This window comes from Equus caballus, chromosome 15 (assembly GCF_041296265.1).
Source record: "Equus caballus isolate H_3958 breed thoroughbred chromosome 15, TB-T2T, whole genome shotgun sequence".
Taxonomy (NCBI): Eukaryota; Metazoa; Chordata; class Mammalia; order Perissodactyla; family Equidae; genus Equus; species Equus caballus.
Genome location: NC_091698.1, coordinates 76106123 through 76128193, shown reverse-complemented (window position 1 = coordinate 76128193; position 22071 = coordinate 76106123). Strand labels below are relative to the sequence as shown.

At 35.5% G+C, this 22071-nt stretch overlaps 1 protein-coding gene across 3 annotated transcripts in view; it reads right to left on the bottom strand.

Moving 5' to 3' along the window:
• Window positions 1-22071, bottom strand: part of PRKD3 (protein kinase D3) — an 82522-nt gene that overhangs the window by 10819 nt on the left and 49632 nt on the right. For all 3 annotated transcript variants that reach the window (XM_023618417.2, XM_070234773.1, NM_001309468.2), the window contains 7 exon segments: window positions 19749-19932; window positions 17977-18100; window positions 15406-15483; window positions 14054-14330; window positions 10930-10982; window positions 6899-6971; window positions 5726-5832 (listed from right to left, as the gene is read on the bottom strand). In XM_023618417.2, the coding sequence (XP_023474185.1) occupies window positions 5726-5832; window positions 6899-6971; window positions 10930-10982; window positions 14054-14330; window positions 15406-15483; window positions 17977-18100; window positions 19749-19932 (896 nt within the window).

Here is a 22071-nt window from a genome sequence, read left to right as displayed (position 1 = left end):
ATCTAGTCTTGATTCTCGTTACATTATATCTCAATTTGGTCTTCCCTCTTTTAGCCTCCACATCTCTTTACCTCCACCATCCCATATTTCCTGAGCACTACTGTGTTACCAGGGTTGGAGAAATAGGAAGATGAATGTGATACTATTTCTGCTAATAAAAAACAATCTATTTTACTGGTAAGAAAACCTTCCTCAAAACCAAATTTGAGAAGTCAACCATGTGCAAAAACATTCAATGGCTCTTTATTTCTGGATATATATCTAAATTCTTCTGTTTGGATTTTAGTAATTTCAATAATCTCCCTATTCAATCTTTTTAATGTTTTTTTTCTCCCCAAAGACCCGTGGTACATAGTTGTGTATTTTTAGTTGTTGGTTCCTCCAGTTGTTGCATGTGGGATGCTACCTCAACACGGCTTGATGAGCGGTGCCATGTCTGTGCCCAGGATGCAAACTGGCGAAACCCCAGGCCGCCGAAGTGGAGCGTAAACTTAACCATTCTGCCACGGGGCCGGCCCTCCCTATTCAATCTTAAATATGCTCTATTGGCCCAAGTGGTTTAAACCTTTTATTCCTTATTAATAAAAAAATTTTTCTTAGGGTTTTTCCCTTATTATGGGTACCTAATTATACTAAGAGGGCAAACGTATTTTTGGCCTATGTGAGGTTGAATTCCATCTCTAAAAGGTTTTCTGAATCCACCATCCTCTCTCAATTCCCACTATAACTGCCTCAATTTTAGCCCCCATTCTCTCTTTCGGACTACTGCAGTCACTACACTATATATGCAGCAGTACTTATTCCATGGTACTGTATTATGTGTGTACGTATCTTACTTTTTAGCCTAAAAAATTACCTGACGGCACAGACTGTAAGGTCTTGGTCATTTTAGCTCAATGTCTGAATCATGGTTGGTGTTTTAAAAAATGTTTACAAAATGAACAGTAAGGGCAAAATAAATATTGTTTACCAACCAATTTAAAACAATTTTATGGCATAGTGTTCCAAGTAGCAAAACAAGTGACACAATTTTATAGCAGATAAAAAGACTGAAATACCCCCCAGTGGTAGAGTGTAATAATGGCAGTGAGCAGTGAGATTCAGCATTTCATAACTTTTATCAATTTAGGATTGGAAGTGTGGCTGCAGTCCCCTATGTAGTTGTCTTATCTCTCAAGTTTCTTTTTTCCCCACTCATCTTTAAAAACACACTCATACACACACAAAAACAGAAGTATGCTATAAAACTCTTAACTTCAATTTGTTTAAATGTCCTATTTCCTCTGGAATCTGTTTTGGTAAGTTATACTTTCATAGAGAATTAATCATTTTCTCTAGGTTTTCAAATTTATCTGAGAGACTTGCACAAGGGAGTATCTTAAGATTCCCTTTCTTAATTTTTTTCAGTATTTGTAGTCATCTCCCCAAGATTTTTTAATATTTTCTTATTTTTTTGATTAGCTTGGCTACTTTATTGTTATCCTACACTCCAGAGAACCAGCTTTTGGATTTATTAATTTCCATTTTTATCTATGTTAATCCCTTCTGCTTTCCTTAGGTTTATCATTCATTCTTTAATTTCTTGAGGTGGATTCTTAATTCATTTATTTTCATTCTCTCTTAATATTGAGGTTATAAAGTGTTCTCTGAGCTGTAGTCCAAAAGCTCTGATATGTGGTACTTTCATAATTATTTTCTAAATACTCTGAAATCTTGATTTTGCTCTTTGATTCAAGAATTAAGATATTAAAATTTTTCAAGTGGTGGGAGCTTTTTGTTTTTTGATTTCTGTAATTTATTTCTAGCTTTATTGCATTAAGATCAAAAAATACTGTTCATACTACTGCTTTTTCTAAATTAATGCAATTTTTTTTTTTTTTAGGGTACAGAGTTCAATATAAAGTGGTTAGATCTACTTTATACTGTTTAGGCCTTCTATGCTTTTGCTTATTTTTGCCCACTTCATCTGTCATAGACTACCAATGTGCGTGTCTGTTTCTCCTTGTATTGTCTCTAGTTTTCCTTTATAAATTGTTGATGCTGTTATTTTGTGTAGCATGGTTTACACTCTTCCACTGTTAAAATGCCTTTCTTCAATTCATTTAATCTATTTCCCTTGAATTAAATCTTATCAGATTATGACCCCTTGGCTTTCTTCTATCTGAGAAGGCGCCTAGAGAGGAAAGCACACTTGCAGATCTCAGAAAGAGCCAGGAAAAACAGTTCTTATTGTGGTACCTCTTCCTGCATGTGCCCCTGCTCCATCTCCTGTTTTTGGAAAAACTGCTACCTATTTTGTAGGTCTGAACTCTCTTCTATTTTTATTAAAGATATAGTATGCTTTTCTGTTTATCATTTTTCTTGCAGCTTTTGGGTGATTTCCAAGAAGAGAAAGGGAAAATACTGAATTTATACCACAATGTTCAAACTAGAAATTTCCCTCTTAAGTTTCTGATGTTTTTCCACTTAGACAGGTAGCCATGAGGGTGCCACACCTTTTCTTCCATTACTCTACTACCCTCTTCAGGCAATAGCAAAAGAAACATTTTACATTACTCTATCTCTAAGAAACGATGGTAAAAATCCCCATTTCTTCCCTGCCCCACAAGGCACTCCCCAGATGTGGCCATGTTGACCGTTTAGGTAGGTATGAATCCTCTCTATAAATAACTGTATGTAAACATATGTAAAGTACACATTACCTTAAGAAATTACACAAATGGAATCACTCCATACTTCCTTTTTAAAGATTTAGCAATATGTCATAGATAATTCCCCACGTAAGTATATTTATTGAATAAATATTAAATGAGTATTTGCTGTGTGCCTAGTACTATGTATAGGTAGTCTGGATTCATCAGTAAGCAAAACTGACGAATCTCTCTCATCTCACGGAGCTTATTAATTCTAGCAACGTGAGATAGACAATAGGTAATAAATGAGTCAGTTACGTAAGTATGGAGGTGATCAGTGCTATGAAGAAAGGAAAAATAAAGTTAGGGTAAGGGATGCAGTGGGGGCAGGTGGGCTTAATGCTGAATAGAATGTGAAGGTCTCACTGAGGAAACGACATTTGGGCAAAATCTTGAAGGAGACAGGGGAGTGCGCCATGAAGATACTGGAGGGGGAAAGCATTCTAGGCAGAGGTAAGAGCCAATGCTAAATCCTTCAGACCATGTCTGGTGTGTCTGAGGAACAGCAAGAAAGTTATTGTGGCCATCATTTGGGAAAGAGATCCAATTTGTTGAGTGTGGTGTCTGCAGTGGAACCTTTTTCAAGAGATTTTGGTTTAGCCTAATAAAGAATAGTCACAGATGTCCAAAAGTGTCATGTCCTCATTTCTATTAAACTGACAGAAATACAGAGCCTATCACCAAGTGCTCAAGAGAGAGGCTGGACTTTCCTGGGTAAACTGTGAGGCCACTTCTAAATCATTGATTCTATAATTTTTCCTTCTTGCCACCAGAAAGGCTAAAGCTGTGGTCTCAATAATATGCTTAGTCTCTACCCTGTCCTTTCTTTATAAAGATGCAGACGTAGCGAAGTAAAACCAGGGACGTCAGTGGAGCTGCAGATGAAGATTCCAGTACCAGCATCAAATACTAGGCTGAGTTCAGCCAGCCTTTGTGGTTTGTAGGTTTGTTTGATGAGGACTACATACAAGAAGAATCCAGGGCAAAGATGGGAAAATAAAGGTGATAGAGGTGGAGGGAGAAGAGGGGAACAAGGGTGCTGTGATTGAGCGTATGGGCATAGTAAGTTCCTTGCAACCAATCTGAAAGAGTCTAGCTGAAATACTCATATAACTAAATCTTGTGGCACTAATTTTAGTAAAAGAGTTACTATTTGAAAGTTTCCTTTTAAAAAATGTATTTACCAACATTAATTCATTAATTCAGATTGTACTAACAGAACTGTAATTCAAGAATTGGAAATACAATGATGTACATCTGAAATTAATATTGTTTTAAACCAATGTTACTGTAATAAAAGCTAAAGCAAAACAGAAAAAACAGAATTGTAATTCATATACAAAGTAGGCTAAAGTTGATCTTTACATAAATAGAAAAATTTGTTGAGTTTACACACTGCAAAGGAACTGAAGTCAAAATTTTACATATATGTGTACACATGTACACACACACAGTAGGTCCAATGTGATAGAGTAGAAAGAGCATGTGGTTTGGAGACAGACTTAGATTCAGACTCTGAACCTGTCATCTTCCTGTTGGGTAATGTTGAGAAAAAGTACTTAAGTATAGTTTCTGACACAAAGTAAGCTATTCACTAAATATAAAAATGTAAATATTGTATATAAACAATTTGAAGAGAATTTACAACAAAGTATTGTATTATACTTAAGATGAAAACAGTATATTTGGAGACATACTACAATCACTTAATTCTATTTCTAGTTGAGCAATATCAATGAAAATAACCAGAAGGATATAATAATAAAGTTTTTACATTATGCATTATCTGGAAATTCCTAAATTTAGTTATTATGACCCACAGTTGATAACATGAAAAAAGCTTCAGTGTTTAGTTCACAGCTGTTTTTGTGATCAAAGTGACAAGGAGAAATCAAGCCTTAGGAATATATCCTTAATATTTATTTTTTGCATATTAGTTGGACAATGAGAAAGATTCCAAAATTACATATGAAAAAAGATCTTCAACAATATATTCAAACCCTAATACAGAGTCTGAATGCTATTAATATTCTCTTTAAAGGCAGCTTTATAGGAGAGGGCAGCCTTGAAGTGACCACAGGTAGCTTGTAGACCACAATCTTTTGATTATCACTCTCCTGAAAAAGTGAGGCAAATGTTACTACACGTAATCAGTAATGTAATAAATATAAAATGAATTATGTGTGTGTAAGTTTCTTACCTTCTTCTTCCAGGAAGCATAAGTTCATTAGATTGTGTCTTCTTGAACTTCACCCACAAGCATATGGGGCTCTGACAGCATTAACTATTACATCATCATGATTTCTTAAATATTACACAAAAGCTACACAGTGAATTAATAGACACTTTCATATTATAAATTACTCATGATATTCAGAAAAGCTAAATTTTAATCTTCTAGATAACATGCCCCAAAAACTAAAGAGATAAAAATGTCAGATGAAAATAAAAACACAGTAATTTATTTTATAAGTCATTACCAATATATCTTTAAAAATATACCTTAATGGACTAAATCATTATAAAATTAAATCTTTAGTTTTGAATTAATAAAATAACAAATGCTACTGTTAGGAAGCACACCGTTTTTAAGCAGTCTTTACTTTTATAGTAATTGCTATAATAATCAAGCGCATCAGTTGTGGGAATTGGATGGGTACAATGACCTCCTAATGAAATATGGTAAGAGAAGTATCAAAGTATTTTGAGCTCCTAGAGTGATGAATTGAGAATGAAATTTTACGTTTTTTTGGTTAAGATTTTACTTATGAAAACGTGTCCTAAGCAAACTACTACTATAATGGCAGTCCTTGTAACTCCTAGATTACTGTAACCTAATTTTGCCTTTTCTAAAAAAAGATGAGTTAATTCAGAAGCTCACCAGCCTCTCACTGAGCCAAATGGTCATAGGATAAAAACAAAACAAAAGAAGAACCAAATTTTATTCTTATGAGCACACTAAATAGACTTAAATTTAAAAATTCATAAATCAAAAATTAAAACCAATACAAAGCAACTTTTCTTTTTCTTACCTGTAAAATAGCCACTTCATTACGGAGTTGACTTTCCTGTTTTGTGGGGAATCTCATCTTATCAATTACTTTAATAGCCACATCCCGTCCAGTCTTTCTATGTTTTCCTATTTTTCAAAAAAGAATAGAAAAGAAAGAAGAAGCAACTGACAGCTCAATACAACACAAAAGCTTTACCAGGAGGTTAAGTTATCCACAGACTGAAATTGGTATGTATTTACTCTCATTTCTTTTCTTTGGCTTATTTTGTTCTTTCTCTTTCACTCACCTGTAAGAAATAAATTGTTTTCCTTTATAGTAGTTGCCCCTAATAAAGATTGTTTCATTATCTGAAATGGCAGGAAATTTGAACTTGTTTGCTGAAAAATAATCTACCTTATTAAATAAATAATAGTTAACCACCCTGACCTAGTCTTCACACTTTCAGGACAGAAGCATTGTACAAATGAATTCATTTTATTCGAGGTGCACTCAGTCAGCACAGTGATTTAACCACATATTACCACAAGCCTTGAGGCAGAAAGGCCAACTAGGAGATTACTCAACAGTCCTATCAAGGGAGGACAAGGGTTTAACATTACTTTTCTTTTGTACCTTAGATCATAGCTTATAAAGTACTTTTATGTATATTAGGTTTAATTAATATTAACCCTGTGAGCTATGCAGGTCAAGTTTTATTAGCTCCATTAAACTGATGAAGATACTAAGGCACAGTGAAGTTAAATGACTTTGCCAGTATCGTAAGTCACAGAGGTGGAAAAGATTTCAGGTGTTCAGACACGATACAACATTCACACCAAGAGTAGACAAATGGTGCCATTTGTGTTGGAAAACAGTAGGGCGTACACTTCAATAAATAAGCCCACACAACCCAACATAAACTTCAAACCACTTATTTTTCCCACACACACATCTTTGTGTGTGAGCTACAACAGATAAAGACTACTGTGAAACTCATTTTCTGATTCTTTCTCTCTTTTTGAAGTTTGCAGTTGAAATTAAGGAATGAATACTCAGTTATACTGAAAAGGGCTTAGCTAAAAGGATGCAACTCAACCTTTGAGAAAAAAGCCACCTGACAAAATTGTGACAAGACATAAAGCTGGCAGATGTTTTTAAATTTCATAAATCTTCTATAGTATGCATAATATGCAAAAGGCTGTAGTCACTTACCTCCATAAACGATACCAAATTGGCCTGAACCAAGCACCTCATCTGCAAAGATCTGGTAAACAGTACTGATGTCCTATTTAGGAAAGAGTGAGCAGTAAGTGTTATTTACCTCTGCAAAAACATGTCAATATCTCTGATTCTTTTCATTCAAATACTTAAATACATTTTTATGATAGAGGCAAGTAATTTTCATAACAAAATATTTTATGAAACATAGGCTTTCTATGTCCTAGAAAAGCCCAATTTTAATACTATGACTCTCAATGTGCAAGTATAATATACTCTCTAAGAAGACCTTCGGGGGAAAAAATGCTTTGAATAAAAAATAACATTTATTAAGTAGTGTTCTATAAAAAATAAAGTAATATAAAAAAATTGAGAATAGGGGCTGGCCTGGCTGCATAGTGGTTAAGTTCATGCACTCCGCTTTGGATTCAGATCCGGGGTGTGGACCTACACACCTTTCACCAAGCCATGCTGTGGCAGCATCCCACATACAAAATAGAGGAAGACTGGCACAGATGTTAGCTCAGGGCCCATCTTCCTCACCAAAAAAAAGAAGAAGAAGAAGAAGAAGAGAATAAAGTATTATCTATTTTACTATTAAAGAGATTTGCTATCTTTGATTTGAAAGAAAAACTCAAAGATTCATATTACTGAGATTGGACTAATTTTGAAAGACTGATGAAAAGGGTATGTGTGAGAAAGTCTGTAGCTCAAATCTACTCCTCCATCTTCTTTCCTCCCACCTCTTCTGTTTTTTTTGGGGAGGGGGGGTAGTGGTTGTTGCTGTCAGAATATTCTTGGAGGGCATTCTCCAACCCCCTCCACAGCTCTTCAGTCAAGGTCTCCCTTCTGTTTGGATATGTACTACAGTCTCCATGAAGCCAGGGACTATGTCTGTCTTATTCAGTGTTACATTCCCAGCCAGTGTCTGTCTCATGGTAGTCACTCAGTTGAATAAACTGAGTCTCCTAGACCTCAATTTGCTCACTGGCAAAGTAGATATACTAATATCTATCTCACTGGATCTTTAAGTGAATTAAATGAGAATACATACAAAGTGTCAAGTCCAATGCCTGGCATATAAAAATCAGCAATTCCACAAATCCTAATTTCTGTTTAAGTTAGGTAATCTTAAGTAAGCTACCGAATTCCCCGGGACTTGGTTTTCTCACCTGTAAAAAGGCATTGATCTATCTCTCTTAAGTCCCTTCTAATTTAAAAAATGCCTGATTTTATGATTATCACCAACATTTACTGAGCTCTAACTAGGGCTCTGTGATAGGTAGCTAATTTGTAAAAGAGACTTAGTACTTAAGGGGCTTATGATATGGCAGGGGAAACAGAAAAATACATTTAAAAGATAAATAATTCAGGGCATCATATCAGGGTCAAATAAGTTCTATAGCAGAGGCTATCCTAACACCTTTTCTTACTCACTCACCAGAATAACCTCTACCCTCCATGCTCTCTGAAAAGCATACATGTCCTGATGTCTACAGGATTGTAACAAATGCTGTGGCTAGTCCCCACATGAGTAACTCTTAAAAGTGAATTTGTTCCCAAACATTATGCCAAAGATACTTATTATAAAGATTACATGGTTTAAGTAAGTATTACAAAAAATTAAATATAAATAAATATATAAGTCAACAAAACATGAGAGATTTCTAGGAATACTAAGTAGTTTTGGCAAGTCTGTAAAGATGAGGTACTAAAACAATTGCTGTCAATTTACTTGTGAGCAAAATAAACACCACAGATTGCGGGAGTGAGGATTCTGTTCTCAGAATGTTTTACAAGTATCCTTGGTTGCACTTTAAAGAAATGAAAATTGGAAATTACAGACAATGCATTATGGGTGGAGTTGCATAATGAAGAATTTGTCCCTAGTTCCTGAAAGGGAGACTCTAAAGCCCTGGAATTTCCCAAGTAACAGGAGTATCTCTGTTATTCAGGAAACCTTTGGATTACACCTGAGCTTATGCTAATGAGATGACTCAGGATGGCAGAGGGTCACCAGAAAGACCAACCATGTGATTATTTTTGAGCCAGTCCAAACTCAGGGGAGGAAAAGGGGGTAGGAGATTGAGTTTAATCATGGGGCCAATGATTCAATCAATCACACCTATATAACGAAGCCCTAATAAAAACTTTGGACACTGAGGCTCAGGAAACCTTCCTGGCTGGTGAACACATCAATGTGCTAGGAGGGTGGCATGTCCTGATTCCAGGGAGAGGACCCAGAAGCTCTACAATGAGAACCCTCCCAGACTATACCCTATGTGTCTTTAGTTGGCTGGTCCTGATTTGTATCCTCTACAATAAAGCTATAACTGTAAGGACAGCACTTTCCTGAGTTCTGAGTCATTCTAGCAAATTATTGAACCTCAGTGTGGGATCATGGGAATCCTCTGAATTTGTAGCCAGTTGGTCAGAAGTGTGGGTAACCTGGGGACCCCTGAACTTGTGTTTGGTGTCTCAAGTGAAGGCAGTCTTCTTGGGAACTGCACCCTTAACCTATGGAGCCTGCAAAAAATCAGGGTGGTTAGCATCAGAACTACATTACTATGTTACAGGTGTGGCTGATGCAAGAAAGACAAACTGGAACTGTACTTAGCAGACCCATACTTACAGAAAAAATCTTAGCCCTGTGACAAAAGCAAATGAATGTGCATATATATGTTTTTAAGTTACAATAAAAAATTTTTAAGGTCTGTGAGAATCATTTTTATATGCTTCCCAACTTTAATCAATTTTTTGTTTAATCAACCAAATTCTGATTGTAATTAAGTTAGATAAGGGAACATCCATTATTTAAATAAAAAATGCTAGAAAAGGTTCTTTCACAAAGACTAATTTTGAACCTTCTCCCTCCTCGGCTATGAATGGATATGTCAAGTTCCTGAAGGATTCTTCAAACTTTGTGATCTTATATTTTTGTTATCCCCCTTTCTCTCCCAAGGATCTGGTATCTATTCTACCTACCACTAGGACAACAGACACACAGATTCTACGTCCTTGAAATTCTCTATCTCTTACAACACTACTGGATATCTAGTCTTCACTGCAATCTTAGAAAACCCAATGACTGTTATATATTACAGAGCTGTAACAGCTGGATGCCCCAGGTGGAAAAGGAAGAGAGATTTTTATCAGAGAAATTTATGCATGGCGAATGAACAATTTTCTAACTTCTATGTCTTTCTACTGCAGGGGTTGGCAAAATATGGCTTGTGGGCCAAATCCAGCTTGCTGCCTCTTTTTGTATGGCCCCTAATCTAAGAAGAGACTTTAAAATTTTAAATGATTGAAAATAATCAAGATAATATTTTGTGACACGAAAATTATATGAAATTCAAATTTAAGTGTCCACAAATAGTTTTAATTGGAACACAGTCACGCTCATTCCTTTATGTACTGCCTACGACTGCTTTCTCACTACAATGGCAGAGTTAAGTAGTTGTATATGGTTTGCAAAGCCTAAAATACTATCTAGCCCTTTATAGAAAGTACCCCTGTTAGAATCCCTTACATGTACCTAACACGCACCAGCTAAACTGAATCTAGTCACAATTCCTTTCAAGTCCTACATTTCCTGCTCCCCTCTGTTCGCTCCTCTTGTTCCCTGTGTTTGCATGAAATGTTGCTCCCCCACCCTCACCCTCTCAGTACTCCTGTCAGAACTCCTTTGCATCTTTTTGGGCATAGCTCAAGTTCCACTTCCTCTGGCAAGCTTTCCCTGCTGACCCAACAAGACGTATTCTCTTTGAACTACACTGTCACTTTGCAATATTCTAATACCCTTATGAAAGGTTAACTTTCCTTTCCTAATTTAAGAAATCTCAGTTTCCTTCATAAAGCAGAACTCCTCAGGGAAGTTATCACTCACACAATCTCGCCTAGTGTCTTTAGGCAAACTGATCAATACTTTGGCAATGAACCTATTTCTCTAGTAAGATTGTCACATCTTATTTTCCTTATTTTGATCACCCAGTTGTCATATTTTAGCTGTAGTTTTTACTTACCACATTCTCCTGGATCTGACAGTTAGATACAGAAATACTCGTAGACAAATCTTCTGTAAAATACAAGAATGATGCATGAGAAAAGAACAAAATTGTTAGTATATGACTTAATAATATTAAGGTTTACTGACATGTGAATGCCCACAGCATATTAAATTTTAAAAACTGGCTAACGTAGTTAATATAATTGCATTCATAAAAAAATTCATCCATACACAATTATTAATCCATCAACAAGAAACTGGTTAAATAAAATATGATACATCCATACAAAGGAACACTATTTAAACATTTAATGGTGTAGAACTTTAAGTACTGAGTCAGAAAGCTGCACATGACATAATATTAAGTCAAAAAGGAAATTGCAGATTAGCGGCATTTGAATTAAAAACAAACAAAAAATATGATTACTTCTGGTGAGTGAGAGAGGTGGGGTTGGAGAACAAAGATTTTAGTCTTTATATACTTCTATACTACTTGCATTTTTTTAAAAAATAAAAAGCATACATTACTTTCATGATAAAAAAATTTAAAACTAGGTAAAATCTATATACTGACATTGAAATATATCTGATATATTTATAAAATAGCACAGAGTTGCAAAAAGGAACACACAGAGTATGACCATGTTTTTGGTGAAAATAAAAATAACAATACAGTACAGATAGTATAGGCTCCCTCTCTTCCCTCAAGCCCTTCCCAAATCCAGAAATATAAAGCAAATGTTAATAATGGTTTTCTGAGGGGAGTGATAAAGGACTGGGAAGGGGGGCGGGTATTATGCGTGTATAGGGAGGGCTTTCTCATTTTAGATTACTTATTTCTATAATGTTTAAATGTCTGTGTTATTTTGGTAAGCAAAAGAAATAACTGACAAGAGGGGCCGGCCCGGTGGCACAGCGGTTAAGTTCGCACATTCTGCTTCTCGGCGGCCTGGGGTTCGGAGGTTCGGATTCTGGGTGCGGACATGGCACCGCTTGGCACGCCATGCTGTGGCAGGCGTCCCACATATAAAGTAGAGGAAGATGGGCACAGATGTTAGCTCAGGGCCAGGCTTCCTCAGCAAAAAGAGGAGGACTGGCAGTAGTTAGCTCTGGGCTAATCTTCCTCAAAAAAATCAAAAAAAAGAAATAACTGACAAGAAAAAGAAAAGGGAAACACGGAAAGTGAGCAAGAGACTAGGTATCAATCAGGTAGAATCTCAGAGACAACGCAGAGAAACAAGATACGAAATTTCCTTTATAATCCCAAATGTAAAAATATAAAACTTCATTAACAATGAAATGTAAGAAAACTATGCATCAAAAATAAGTAAAATGACAGTGAAAAATTCCATTTAAAAATATTAAGTCAATTTTAAAATATCTTAAATAATCCAAATATTAAAAATTAATGAAACAAAAAAGGCACAGCATCAACAAAATTAATGTGTCTAAAACTCTGCTTTTTGGTAGTTCCAGTTTCCTAATTTAAGTCAATATTTGGTTTCAAAGGCTGCAACTATCTAGCTCCATCCAGTTTTAATTTCTATTGCTTCCTAGAACTCTGCTCCAGATAGGCTGTTACGTGAACAGCGAACCACAACAGCAGCAGCAACAACACAACAGTATCACTTACATGTTAGGAAGTGTGCTAAGTGCATTACGCCCATTTATTATTATTCCTGCTTTAGACTAGAGAACTGTAGAGACCTAGATCACAGAGCCAGTAAGCAGCAGAGCTGGGCTTTCATTCTCCAGAATCCTCACTCTTCACCCTTCTGCAATTCAGCCTTTAGGGACTCTCAACAATCGGGAGGAGGTCCATGGATGTGCTTGGGAAGGGTCCCTAATTATACATAAAATTTGTGTATGTGCTTAGACTATTTTATGGAGGAAACGGTCAGTGGTTTTAATTAGAATATCAAGAGTTCTGTATAAAATCCTCCAAAACTTAAGAAGCACTGTGAATATCCTCTAAGAACATTCTCCCTCTAAGAATCAATATTAAACACCAAACATGTTCATGGTCATTATCTTTGTCCCTTTGATCACACCAGTCTCCTCCACTAGAGTAACACTACGCCTCCCCCACTCCCATTCAGCTCTGCCTGTCCTGACATACTTGAGAGCCAAGGTCAGGGTCCAAATCAGGTTTTTCAATCACGAAGTCTCTGCTTACTCCTCCTATCCATATCTGAGTTCCTGCGTAATGCATTACTGATTTTTGCACGCTACTGCTTTATGATACCATGTAACACTTCCTATGTATGTATTCCTATCTCTCTTAATAGCTTTTAAATTTTCTGTATTTCTTTTGTATTCTAGCTCAGAGCCTATGCATAATGCCAAGAAGAGCTGCACAAAATAATATATCTGAACTGAAATAAAATACATTTAGAAACTGGCTGATACCTATTTCAATTTAAATATGTCTGTCTAATGAATGAATTATGTTTCCCAATAAATAACACAATGCCAATAGGGGGAAAGTAACATTTTACTACAGCTTTCTGATTAAGTGTTCACTTGAACCTTTATCAAATTTAGGTTTTATTTTATAAATTTTCTTGGTGCAAAGACCATGTTTTTCAATAAATTTTTAGTATTTCTGAATGCTTAAATTCAAATAAAAGAAATACAGCATTTCTGACTTCACAGATTTTATGAGTATGATGTGAACCACAGCACTTTACAGCCTATTTATATCCCACCATGAAGCAAAATATTAATACTGATAGTTTATGTAATCCGATGAGAGTTCATGGATGCCAAACACTGTTCTACACTTTATCGGTTCTCTTTCATTTAATGGTGACAACCCTTAAAGTAGGTACTATTACAGAGAGATACAACCCTATAAAGTAGGTATTATTACAGAGAAGTAAAGTACTTACGTAACGTCACATAGCAGGTTGGCAGAAGCAGGATTTAAATATAGAGAGACTGACTCTGGAGCCTGGCTCTAGGGATTGTATAGATACACTATAACCAACATAATTTCATAAAGGAATTAACTAATGTTACTGCTTACTAAAGATGAAGCTTAAAATGAGCATTAAAAATACATACAGAATCACAATCACACCCACAAAATGCCTAAGAACCAACGGGGAAAAGAAACCACCACCAAGCTCATTGCTTACTGTGATCTTTCCCTTGCCCGGGAGAAGTGCAAACACTTGCTTGAGGGGTCACAGGCATGAGAGCTTGGCGAATTGCTTTTTCCCAGCTCTGTGCTACATCGAGTCCAACTCCAGAGGCAGCAAGAACAGGATTGTGAGAGCTGTCCCCATTGTTCTCACCAACAAAGTATACCATAGTATCAGTGATGATTTCAAAACAGTGTGGGTTGCTGCCTTGTGAAATGTTTGTGAAATCTTGTGGCGAAGATATGCGGAGAATTTCTGAAAGTGGAATTTCCTGAAGTAAAAAATTAAGCATTGGAAAATATGAATACATCTTTGTTATTTTCAAATTCACTAAATCAAATACATGCATTTCTAATCAATGCCATTAAGATGAACACAAGTATGTGGCACAGGGAACACACAGTCAAGTCTTATGATAGTATCCGCCTTGAATGATGTGCATGTCCAGCAATGCCAGAGGCAGAGCATAGAGTCTAATAACTAAGCCAGTGATTAAAGTCTGAAGCAGGTTATTAGAATGCAAAGAAGGAGAGGATTTAGGAGGGCAACTGCCACTATATCCAACACTTGTCACTTTCCAACTGTCATTAAATCAACTCAACAGCTACTTCTCTACCGGCTGCTGTCTGCAAGATAGAACCCCAAAAGTATGAAGCAGAAATAACAGCAACAAAAGTAGAATGGCAGTATAGGTTGTTTAAGCACTCTATTCTGGTTCCGTCCATTGGGGTAAACTGTAACAGTCATTTATGTTTAGTCCACTTTCTAAGGCAAAAACCTATTTTAAAAAACCCAACTCAAAGCTCAAAGCAAGTCATTAGTTTCTTTTCTCTTTCTTACTCATACAATTGCTACATTTACAATCTTATTTGGTATCAGTCTATGACGTGGTGAGATGTAGAGCAATGCCAAGCAAAGAATGCTATACAAAGGAGACAGAGCCAAAAGAAGCATTTGGGAACTGGGGCCTGAGTTACAATGGAAGGTGAGAGAAACAGCAAATACCACGTTGGCCTCTTCTGGACAGGCAATAATTATGGGACTTTCTTAACGGTCTAATCTAAATCACAGTGCCCAGAAAGAATGCAGCAGCAACCAGACAGGCCGGTTAAAAACAAAGAAACATACAATGAAAAACTACCTTTGGTGGGAGGGCTGTTACAGAGGGTGAAAAGGAGGGGTGGGGGACAGTTGCTTCAACAAAGAACTTAGTACTTCTATAAACCATATCAGGCAGAGTTGTAGTAGGTATATTCCAATATAACAACCAATGGATATTATTTAGATACATTCAGAAAACATACAATATTTTAATATACATGTTTTTTAAAATGTGAAATCTGTACCTTATAATACTTTGATCCAGATTCGTTTTGAAACAATGTTAGACATTTGCTGTCAAGTCTCCAATAATGCCTTTTTCTCTATAAAACAAAGAGCATAAAACTGTAAGTTTCAAAAATAATGACTCCTTTAAAGTATCTGTACTTTCGTTTTCCTATCATTTTTATTCATAAATCTGTACTTTTGAATAAGCTTAAAATTCATGAGGTTCAAAACTCTGAAAATATAAAAAGGATATATAATGAAAAGTAGACTCCCATCATCACTCATCCTACTCCTACTCTTATGCTAGGCAAGCAATGTTATTAGATTTTGGGGAATCATTTTAGAGAATTTAATGCATGCACATGCAAAATACATATGCATCTCACACACACACATCGATATATGATTTACCTTTGGACTAAATTTCTAAAGGTTGGCTCGCTAGGTCAAAAGATATGTGCACAAGTAATTTTGCTTGACTGTGTTAAATTATCCTACACAAGATTTGAGCCAATCTATAGTCTTATCAGCAACACGAGAATGCCTATTCACTCACACCTTTACTAATGCAGTATGTTGTTAAACTTTTTGACCTTTGCTACACTAATAAATAAAAACTGGTATTTCAGTGAAATTTTAAATTATTTTTTATTTATTTTTTTTTGGTGAGGAGATTCACCCTGAGCTAGCATCCATTGCCAATCCTCCTCCTTTTTGGCTTGAAGATGATTAGCCCTGAGCTAACATCTGTGCCCATCTTCCTCCATTCTGTATGTGGGATGCCTCCACAGCATGGCAGATGAGTGGAGTAGTTCCACGTCCAGGATCCAAACTCGCCAACCCAGCCACCAAAGCAGAGTGCACAGAACTTTAACCATTCAGCCATGGGGCCAGCCCCCTAAATTGTACTTTTTATTAAAAACAAGATCAAGCTCGCATGTTTAAGAGTCATTTGTATTTCCTAGTCTGTGAACAGTCTTCACTCTTTTTTTGCCCATTTTTCTATTATGTTGTCATTTTCTTATCAATTTATTGACACTCTTTACACACAATTGAATTAATCCTTGTTTAGAATGAGTTGATCCAGTTTATCATTTGTCTTTGCTTTTGTTTTTTGCCATGTAGAATTTTTTTTCATGTCTTTAAATTATTTTTTAAAATTAAGACTTTACTTTTTTAGAGCAGTTTTAGGTTCACAGCAAAACTGAGGAGAAGGTACAGATTTCCTACATACCCCCTGACCCTGTACATGCATAGCCTATCCCATTATCAATATCCTCCATCAGAGTGGTACATTTGGTACAACTGATGAACCTATATTGACACATCATAATCACAAAAGTCTGCAGTTTACATTACGGTTCACTCTTGTGCTGTACATTCTACATATTTGCACAAATGCACAGTGACATCTTTCCATCATTATGGTATCATATAGAGTATTTTCACTGCCCTAAAAATCCTGTATTCCATCTATTCATCCCTACCTGTCCCCGTCCCCTAACCACTGATCTTTTTACTGTCTCCATAAGTTTTGCATTTTCCAGAATATCATATAGTTGGAATCACACAGCATGTAGTCTTTTCAGATTAGCTTCTTTCACTTAGTAATTTTAAAATGCCTCTATGTTTTTTCATGGCTTGATAGCTCACTGCTTTTTAGCGCAAAGTAATATGTCATTATCTGGACGTGCCATAGTTTATTTATCCATTCGCCTACTGAAGGACATCTTGGTTGCTTCCAAGTTTTGGCAATTATGAATAAAGATGCTACAAACCTCCATATGCAGGTTTGTGTGGATGTAAGTTTTCATCTCCTTTGGGTAAATATCAAGGAGTGTAAGTGCTGGATCATATTACTGTAAGATCAGGTTTAGTTTTTTAAGAAACCACCAAACTGTCTTCCAAAGTGGCTGTACCATTTTGCATTCCTACCAGCAATGAATGAAAATTCCTATTGCTCTACATCCTCATCAGCATTTGATGTTGTCAGCATTCTGAATTTTGGCCATTTTAATAGGTCTGTGGTGGTATCTTATTCTTGTTTTAATTTGCATTTCCCTGATGAAATATAATATGGAGCATCTTTTCAAATGCTTATTTGCCCTCTGTGTATCTTCTTTGGTGAGGTATGTATTAAGATCTTCGGTCCATTTTTTAATTCGGTTGTTTGTTTTCTTACTGTTCAGTTTTAAGAGTTCTTTGTATATAGTGAATAATAGTCTTTTATCAGATGTCTCTTTTGCAAATATTTTCTCAGTCTGTGGCTTTTCTTCTCATTCTCTTGACACTGTCTTTTGTAGAGCATAAGTTTTTAATTGTAATCAAGTCCAGCTTATCAATTATTTCTTTCATGGATAGTGCATTTGGTGTTATATCCCCAGATCCTTTTTGAATCTATACTGCTCTACCAGTTTGTAAAGACAATACATTAAATATTCTGCCTTTTAAAAATTCTTACAAATGTGACTACAGTTTCAGTGTACTATAATTGTTAGTCTTAGTACATATCTCATTTTGATTTAAAAAATGCACAAAACAAAGAAAGAGAGTTTCACTATCACATTAAAATGTCTGTAATTACTGACCAGGGTGTCTCTGCTGGTGTAATGGACCATCCACCCTTCCTTCACCATCGTACTGCTCTTCCTCTTTGTGTGCTTGATGGACTGTACGACCCTCATTAGCGGAATATTATTGCTTGTTGATGGACTAAAAGATATTTAAAATTTATGATAAATATTGGTAGTTTCAATTTTTAAAAATCATACAAATACTGTAAGCTCTTCAAGCCATTTTTAACACAACTGAGCTAAAATCTTTAAAATATCTTAGGAACACAAACAATGGCTCAAGAAGAAAATAAATTATTCTGGTTATGATGACACAAGTTGATTTATGAAAGATCAGGATAATACTCTAAGTCCACATTATTTGTCATGAATATTTTCTGGAGGGTCACAAAACATAAGCAAGCAACAGAGCAGAAAGCATCCTCCCCAACTGGAAGATCTGGAGGCTGGGAGAGGGTCTCATTTGGAATTGTTGTTGAGAATCTTCCCGCCCTAGGCAGCATGATAAATTAGTAAATTCATATCAAAGCAAAAGGCAAGAACAGTCATGTGCTGCAAAGTGACGTTTCAATCAATAATAGACAGCGTATATGAAAGTGGTCCCATAAGATTAGTGCTGTATAGCCTAGGTGTGTAGTAGGCTATATACCACACTCTATGATGTTCGCACAATGTTGAAGCTGCTTAATAATGCATTTCCCAGAATGCATCCCTGTCATTAAGATGTGTCATTAAGATGTGATGTATGACTGTACACCCATACCCAAATTCACATGCTCAAATGTCAAATTCCATTGTTCGTAGTGTTAGCAAAAAGTACTTCTAGAATAAAATGTTGAAAGAAAAATGATTTACAGATATTAAGAAGATACAAAAAATAATGTAATTATTCAAATCAGATAATATTGAAACATGGGTCAGTAACAGTGCAGCTGGAAAAGAAGAGCAATTTGGGGTGGGAGTTGCAAAAAATACATTGTTTTACAATGAGTTAAATACTTTCCCTTAAATTATGAAGCATTTATGATTAGGAAACTAGCTAAGTTTTGTTATTCTCCAACTAGGGTAAACATTAAGTTTTAATTAATAATGACAATAGTAATAATAGCTGTAATTTAATGATAAGTCAAACTGAATAAATGATGATTTAGCCATGTGAGATTGATAAATGATCCATTTTCTCTAAATGCCTCTTGTGAAAAACAAAACCTGCCAATACATTAACATTTTATTACAAGGTAGTACATACCATAGGACTGTATATACAAAAACTGAATTTCTATAAACACAGAGGGATATTTCAGTTCTATAATCCAATAGCATTTTTACAAAGTACTAATAGATTAATTGTGGTAATATGAAAATTGCCCTAAATTCGTTACCATTATCTTTGTGCAACAACTTCAGTCATATATTCCTACTGGTATTTCTAACACCAAGTAATCTGCCTGTGTAAAGAAAGTGGTTGTTTTAACTGATAGTTCAATTCTGGCACCTTGTGGTGGCTGCTCCACTGCTAGATATTATATCTAAATTACTTTAAATAAAGCATTTTTCTCTTTAAGAAAACAAAGATTCTCATATTTCCCATCTTGAATGGATGGCAAGAGTGATATAATTTATTTCAGGTATAAATACTGTGGTGCATGTAAAAGAGTTAGCCACAATTTAGAGTTTAAATTGAACTTTAGGTTGCACTTAGAGAGATGTGGCTTTTTCTTTCCTAATGGAGCCCCTGGACTAACCCTGCATTTGGAAGTAGCTTGCAATACATACACGTGTGTTACCTGATTGTTTTAACAGCTTCTTCATCTCTTTCCACATCAAGATCAGACGGATCCAGGAAGAACATTTTATCTTCTGGGGGAGATGGTTCTTCTATGTCATCCAAGCCCCGACTACCATCACTGTTCATGTCACTACTGTCAATATCCATTGGTATATCTGTATCTGTTCCCAGACTGGAAGGTTCTGGCAAAGTTTTAAATGAATTTCAGAGTTTTATATTACTGGGATACCAATACATCTAAACTTAGAGACAGTATATTAAATGTGAAAAAAAGTTCTAAAACTCTTAAAACGAAAATACAGGAAAATATCCTTATGATTCAGGATAAAGAAATTTCTTAAGGAAGATAAAAAAATGCAAAAACCATAAGGCATAATTAAGTTTATTACATTAGAATTTTAAGTTTCTATATGGCAAAACATACTAGAAGCAAAGTAAAAGATTAGCCACCACTATTATACTTTGACCGATTTTCCACAAGAAAATTCAATGGGGAAAGAATAGTCTTTTCAACAAATGGTGCTGGACAACTGGATATCTACATCCAAAAAAAGTGAAATTGGACCCCTTCTTAAATCAAATACAAAAATTAACTTAAAGTGGATCACAAACCTAAATGTAAGGGCTAAACCTATAAAACTCTTAGAAGAAAACATAGGAGTAAACCTTTGTGACCTTGGATTAGGCAAACCCTTCTGAGATACACCACCAAAAAAGTAAGTGACAAAAGAAAAAATAAATAATTTGGACTTCATCAAAATTAAATACTTCTGTGCTGCAAACAATAACTCAAGAAAGTGAAAAGACAACCCACAAAATGGGAGAAAGTATTCTGCAAATCATATATCAAATAAAGGACTTGTGTCCAGAATATTTAAAGAACTCTTACAATTCAACAATAAAAAGATAACTCAGTTAAATGGGTGAAGAACCAGAATAGATATTTCTCCAAAGCAGATGTAAAAACGGCTAATAAGTACATGAAAAGATGTGCAATATCAATTAGCCATCAGGGAAATGCAAATCAAAACCACAATGAGGTATCACTTCATACTCACTAGAATGGCAACAATCCAAAGACAGACACTAACAAGTGGTGGCGACGATGTAGAGAAATTAGAATCCTCACACACTGCTGGTGGGAATGTAAAATGGTACAGCTGCTTTGGAAAACAGTTTGGCAGTCTTCAAAATGTTAAACACAAGGTTACTATATGACTCAACAATTCCACTACCAGGTATCTACCAAGTGAAATGAAAACACACATCCACAGAAGCTGTACTCAAGTGTTCAGAGCAGCGTTATTCATAACAGCTCCAAAGTGGATAGAACTCAAATGTCCATTGAGTGATTGGATAAATAAAATGTGATATAGTCAGGTAATGGAATATTATTTGTCAATAATAAAGAATAAAGTATTGATACATGTTACAACATGGATGAACCCTGAAAATATGATGCTATGTGAAAGAAATATTATGCTATGTGAAAGAAACCAGTCACGAAAGACTACATATTATAAGATCCCATTTATATGAAATGTCTAGAATAGAGAAACCCATAGAGATAGAAAGTTGCTTAGTAGTTGCCAGGGGCTAGTGGGCAAGAATGGGTGGGGAGTGACTACTAATGGGTATGGAGTTTCTTTTCAGGGTAATGAAAATGTTCCAACATTAGATTGTAGTGATGGCTGCATAACTTTGAATAAATTAATGGGTGAATTGTAAGGTATGCAAATTACATCTCAGTAAAGCTGCTTAAAAAATGATAAGCCACCAACTGAGAGAAGGTATTTGTATCACAAGTAACTGACAAAGAATTAGTAGGTAGATTTATCTACAACTCCTGCTAATCAGTAACAACAAATAAACAGAAAAATGGACAGACATGTGCATAAGCAATTTACAGGGGCAAAAAACCTAAATAACCAATAAACATGTGAAAGATGCTCATCAAACTCATTAGTATACAGATCCGTGCATATTAAAATAAATAGTACTTCATACCCATTTATCAAAAGGTAGAAAAGCACAATACACGAACTATAAATCTACAAAAGACTTCAATCACAGAGAAACACTGCATTAATTCAGATTAACTGAAACGAGAAAAGCAATCATGCTCTGTCAATGGTGTTAAACAGCAACTACAGAAAATAAAATGTTAAACTGTTAAAGAGTTTAATTTCCATTCCTGTGCTTTTCTTCCTACGGAACTACTTACATTCAATTTTTATCAGTTATGTAAATGTTAAAGAAAAATTATGCTGAGGGGGGCCAGCCCCGTGGCTGAGTGGTTAAGTTCGCGCGCTCCGCTGCGG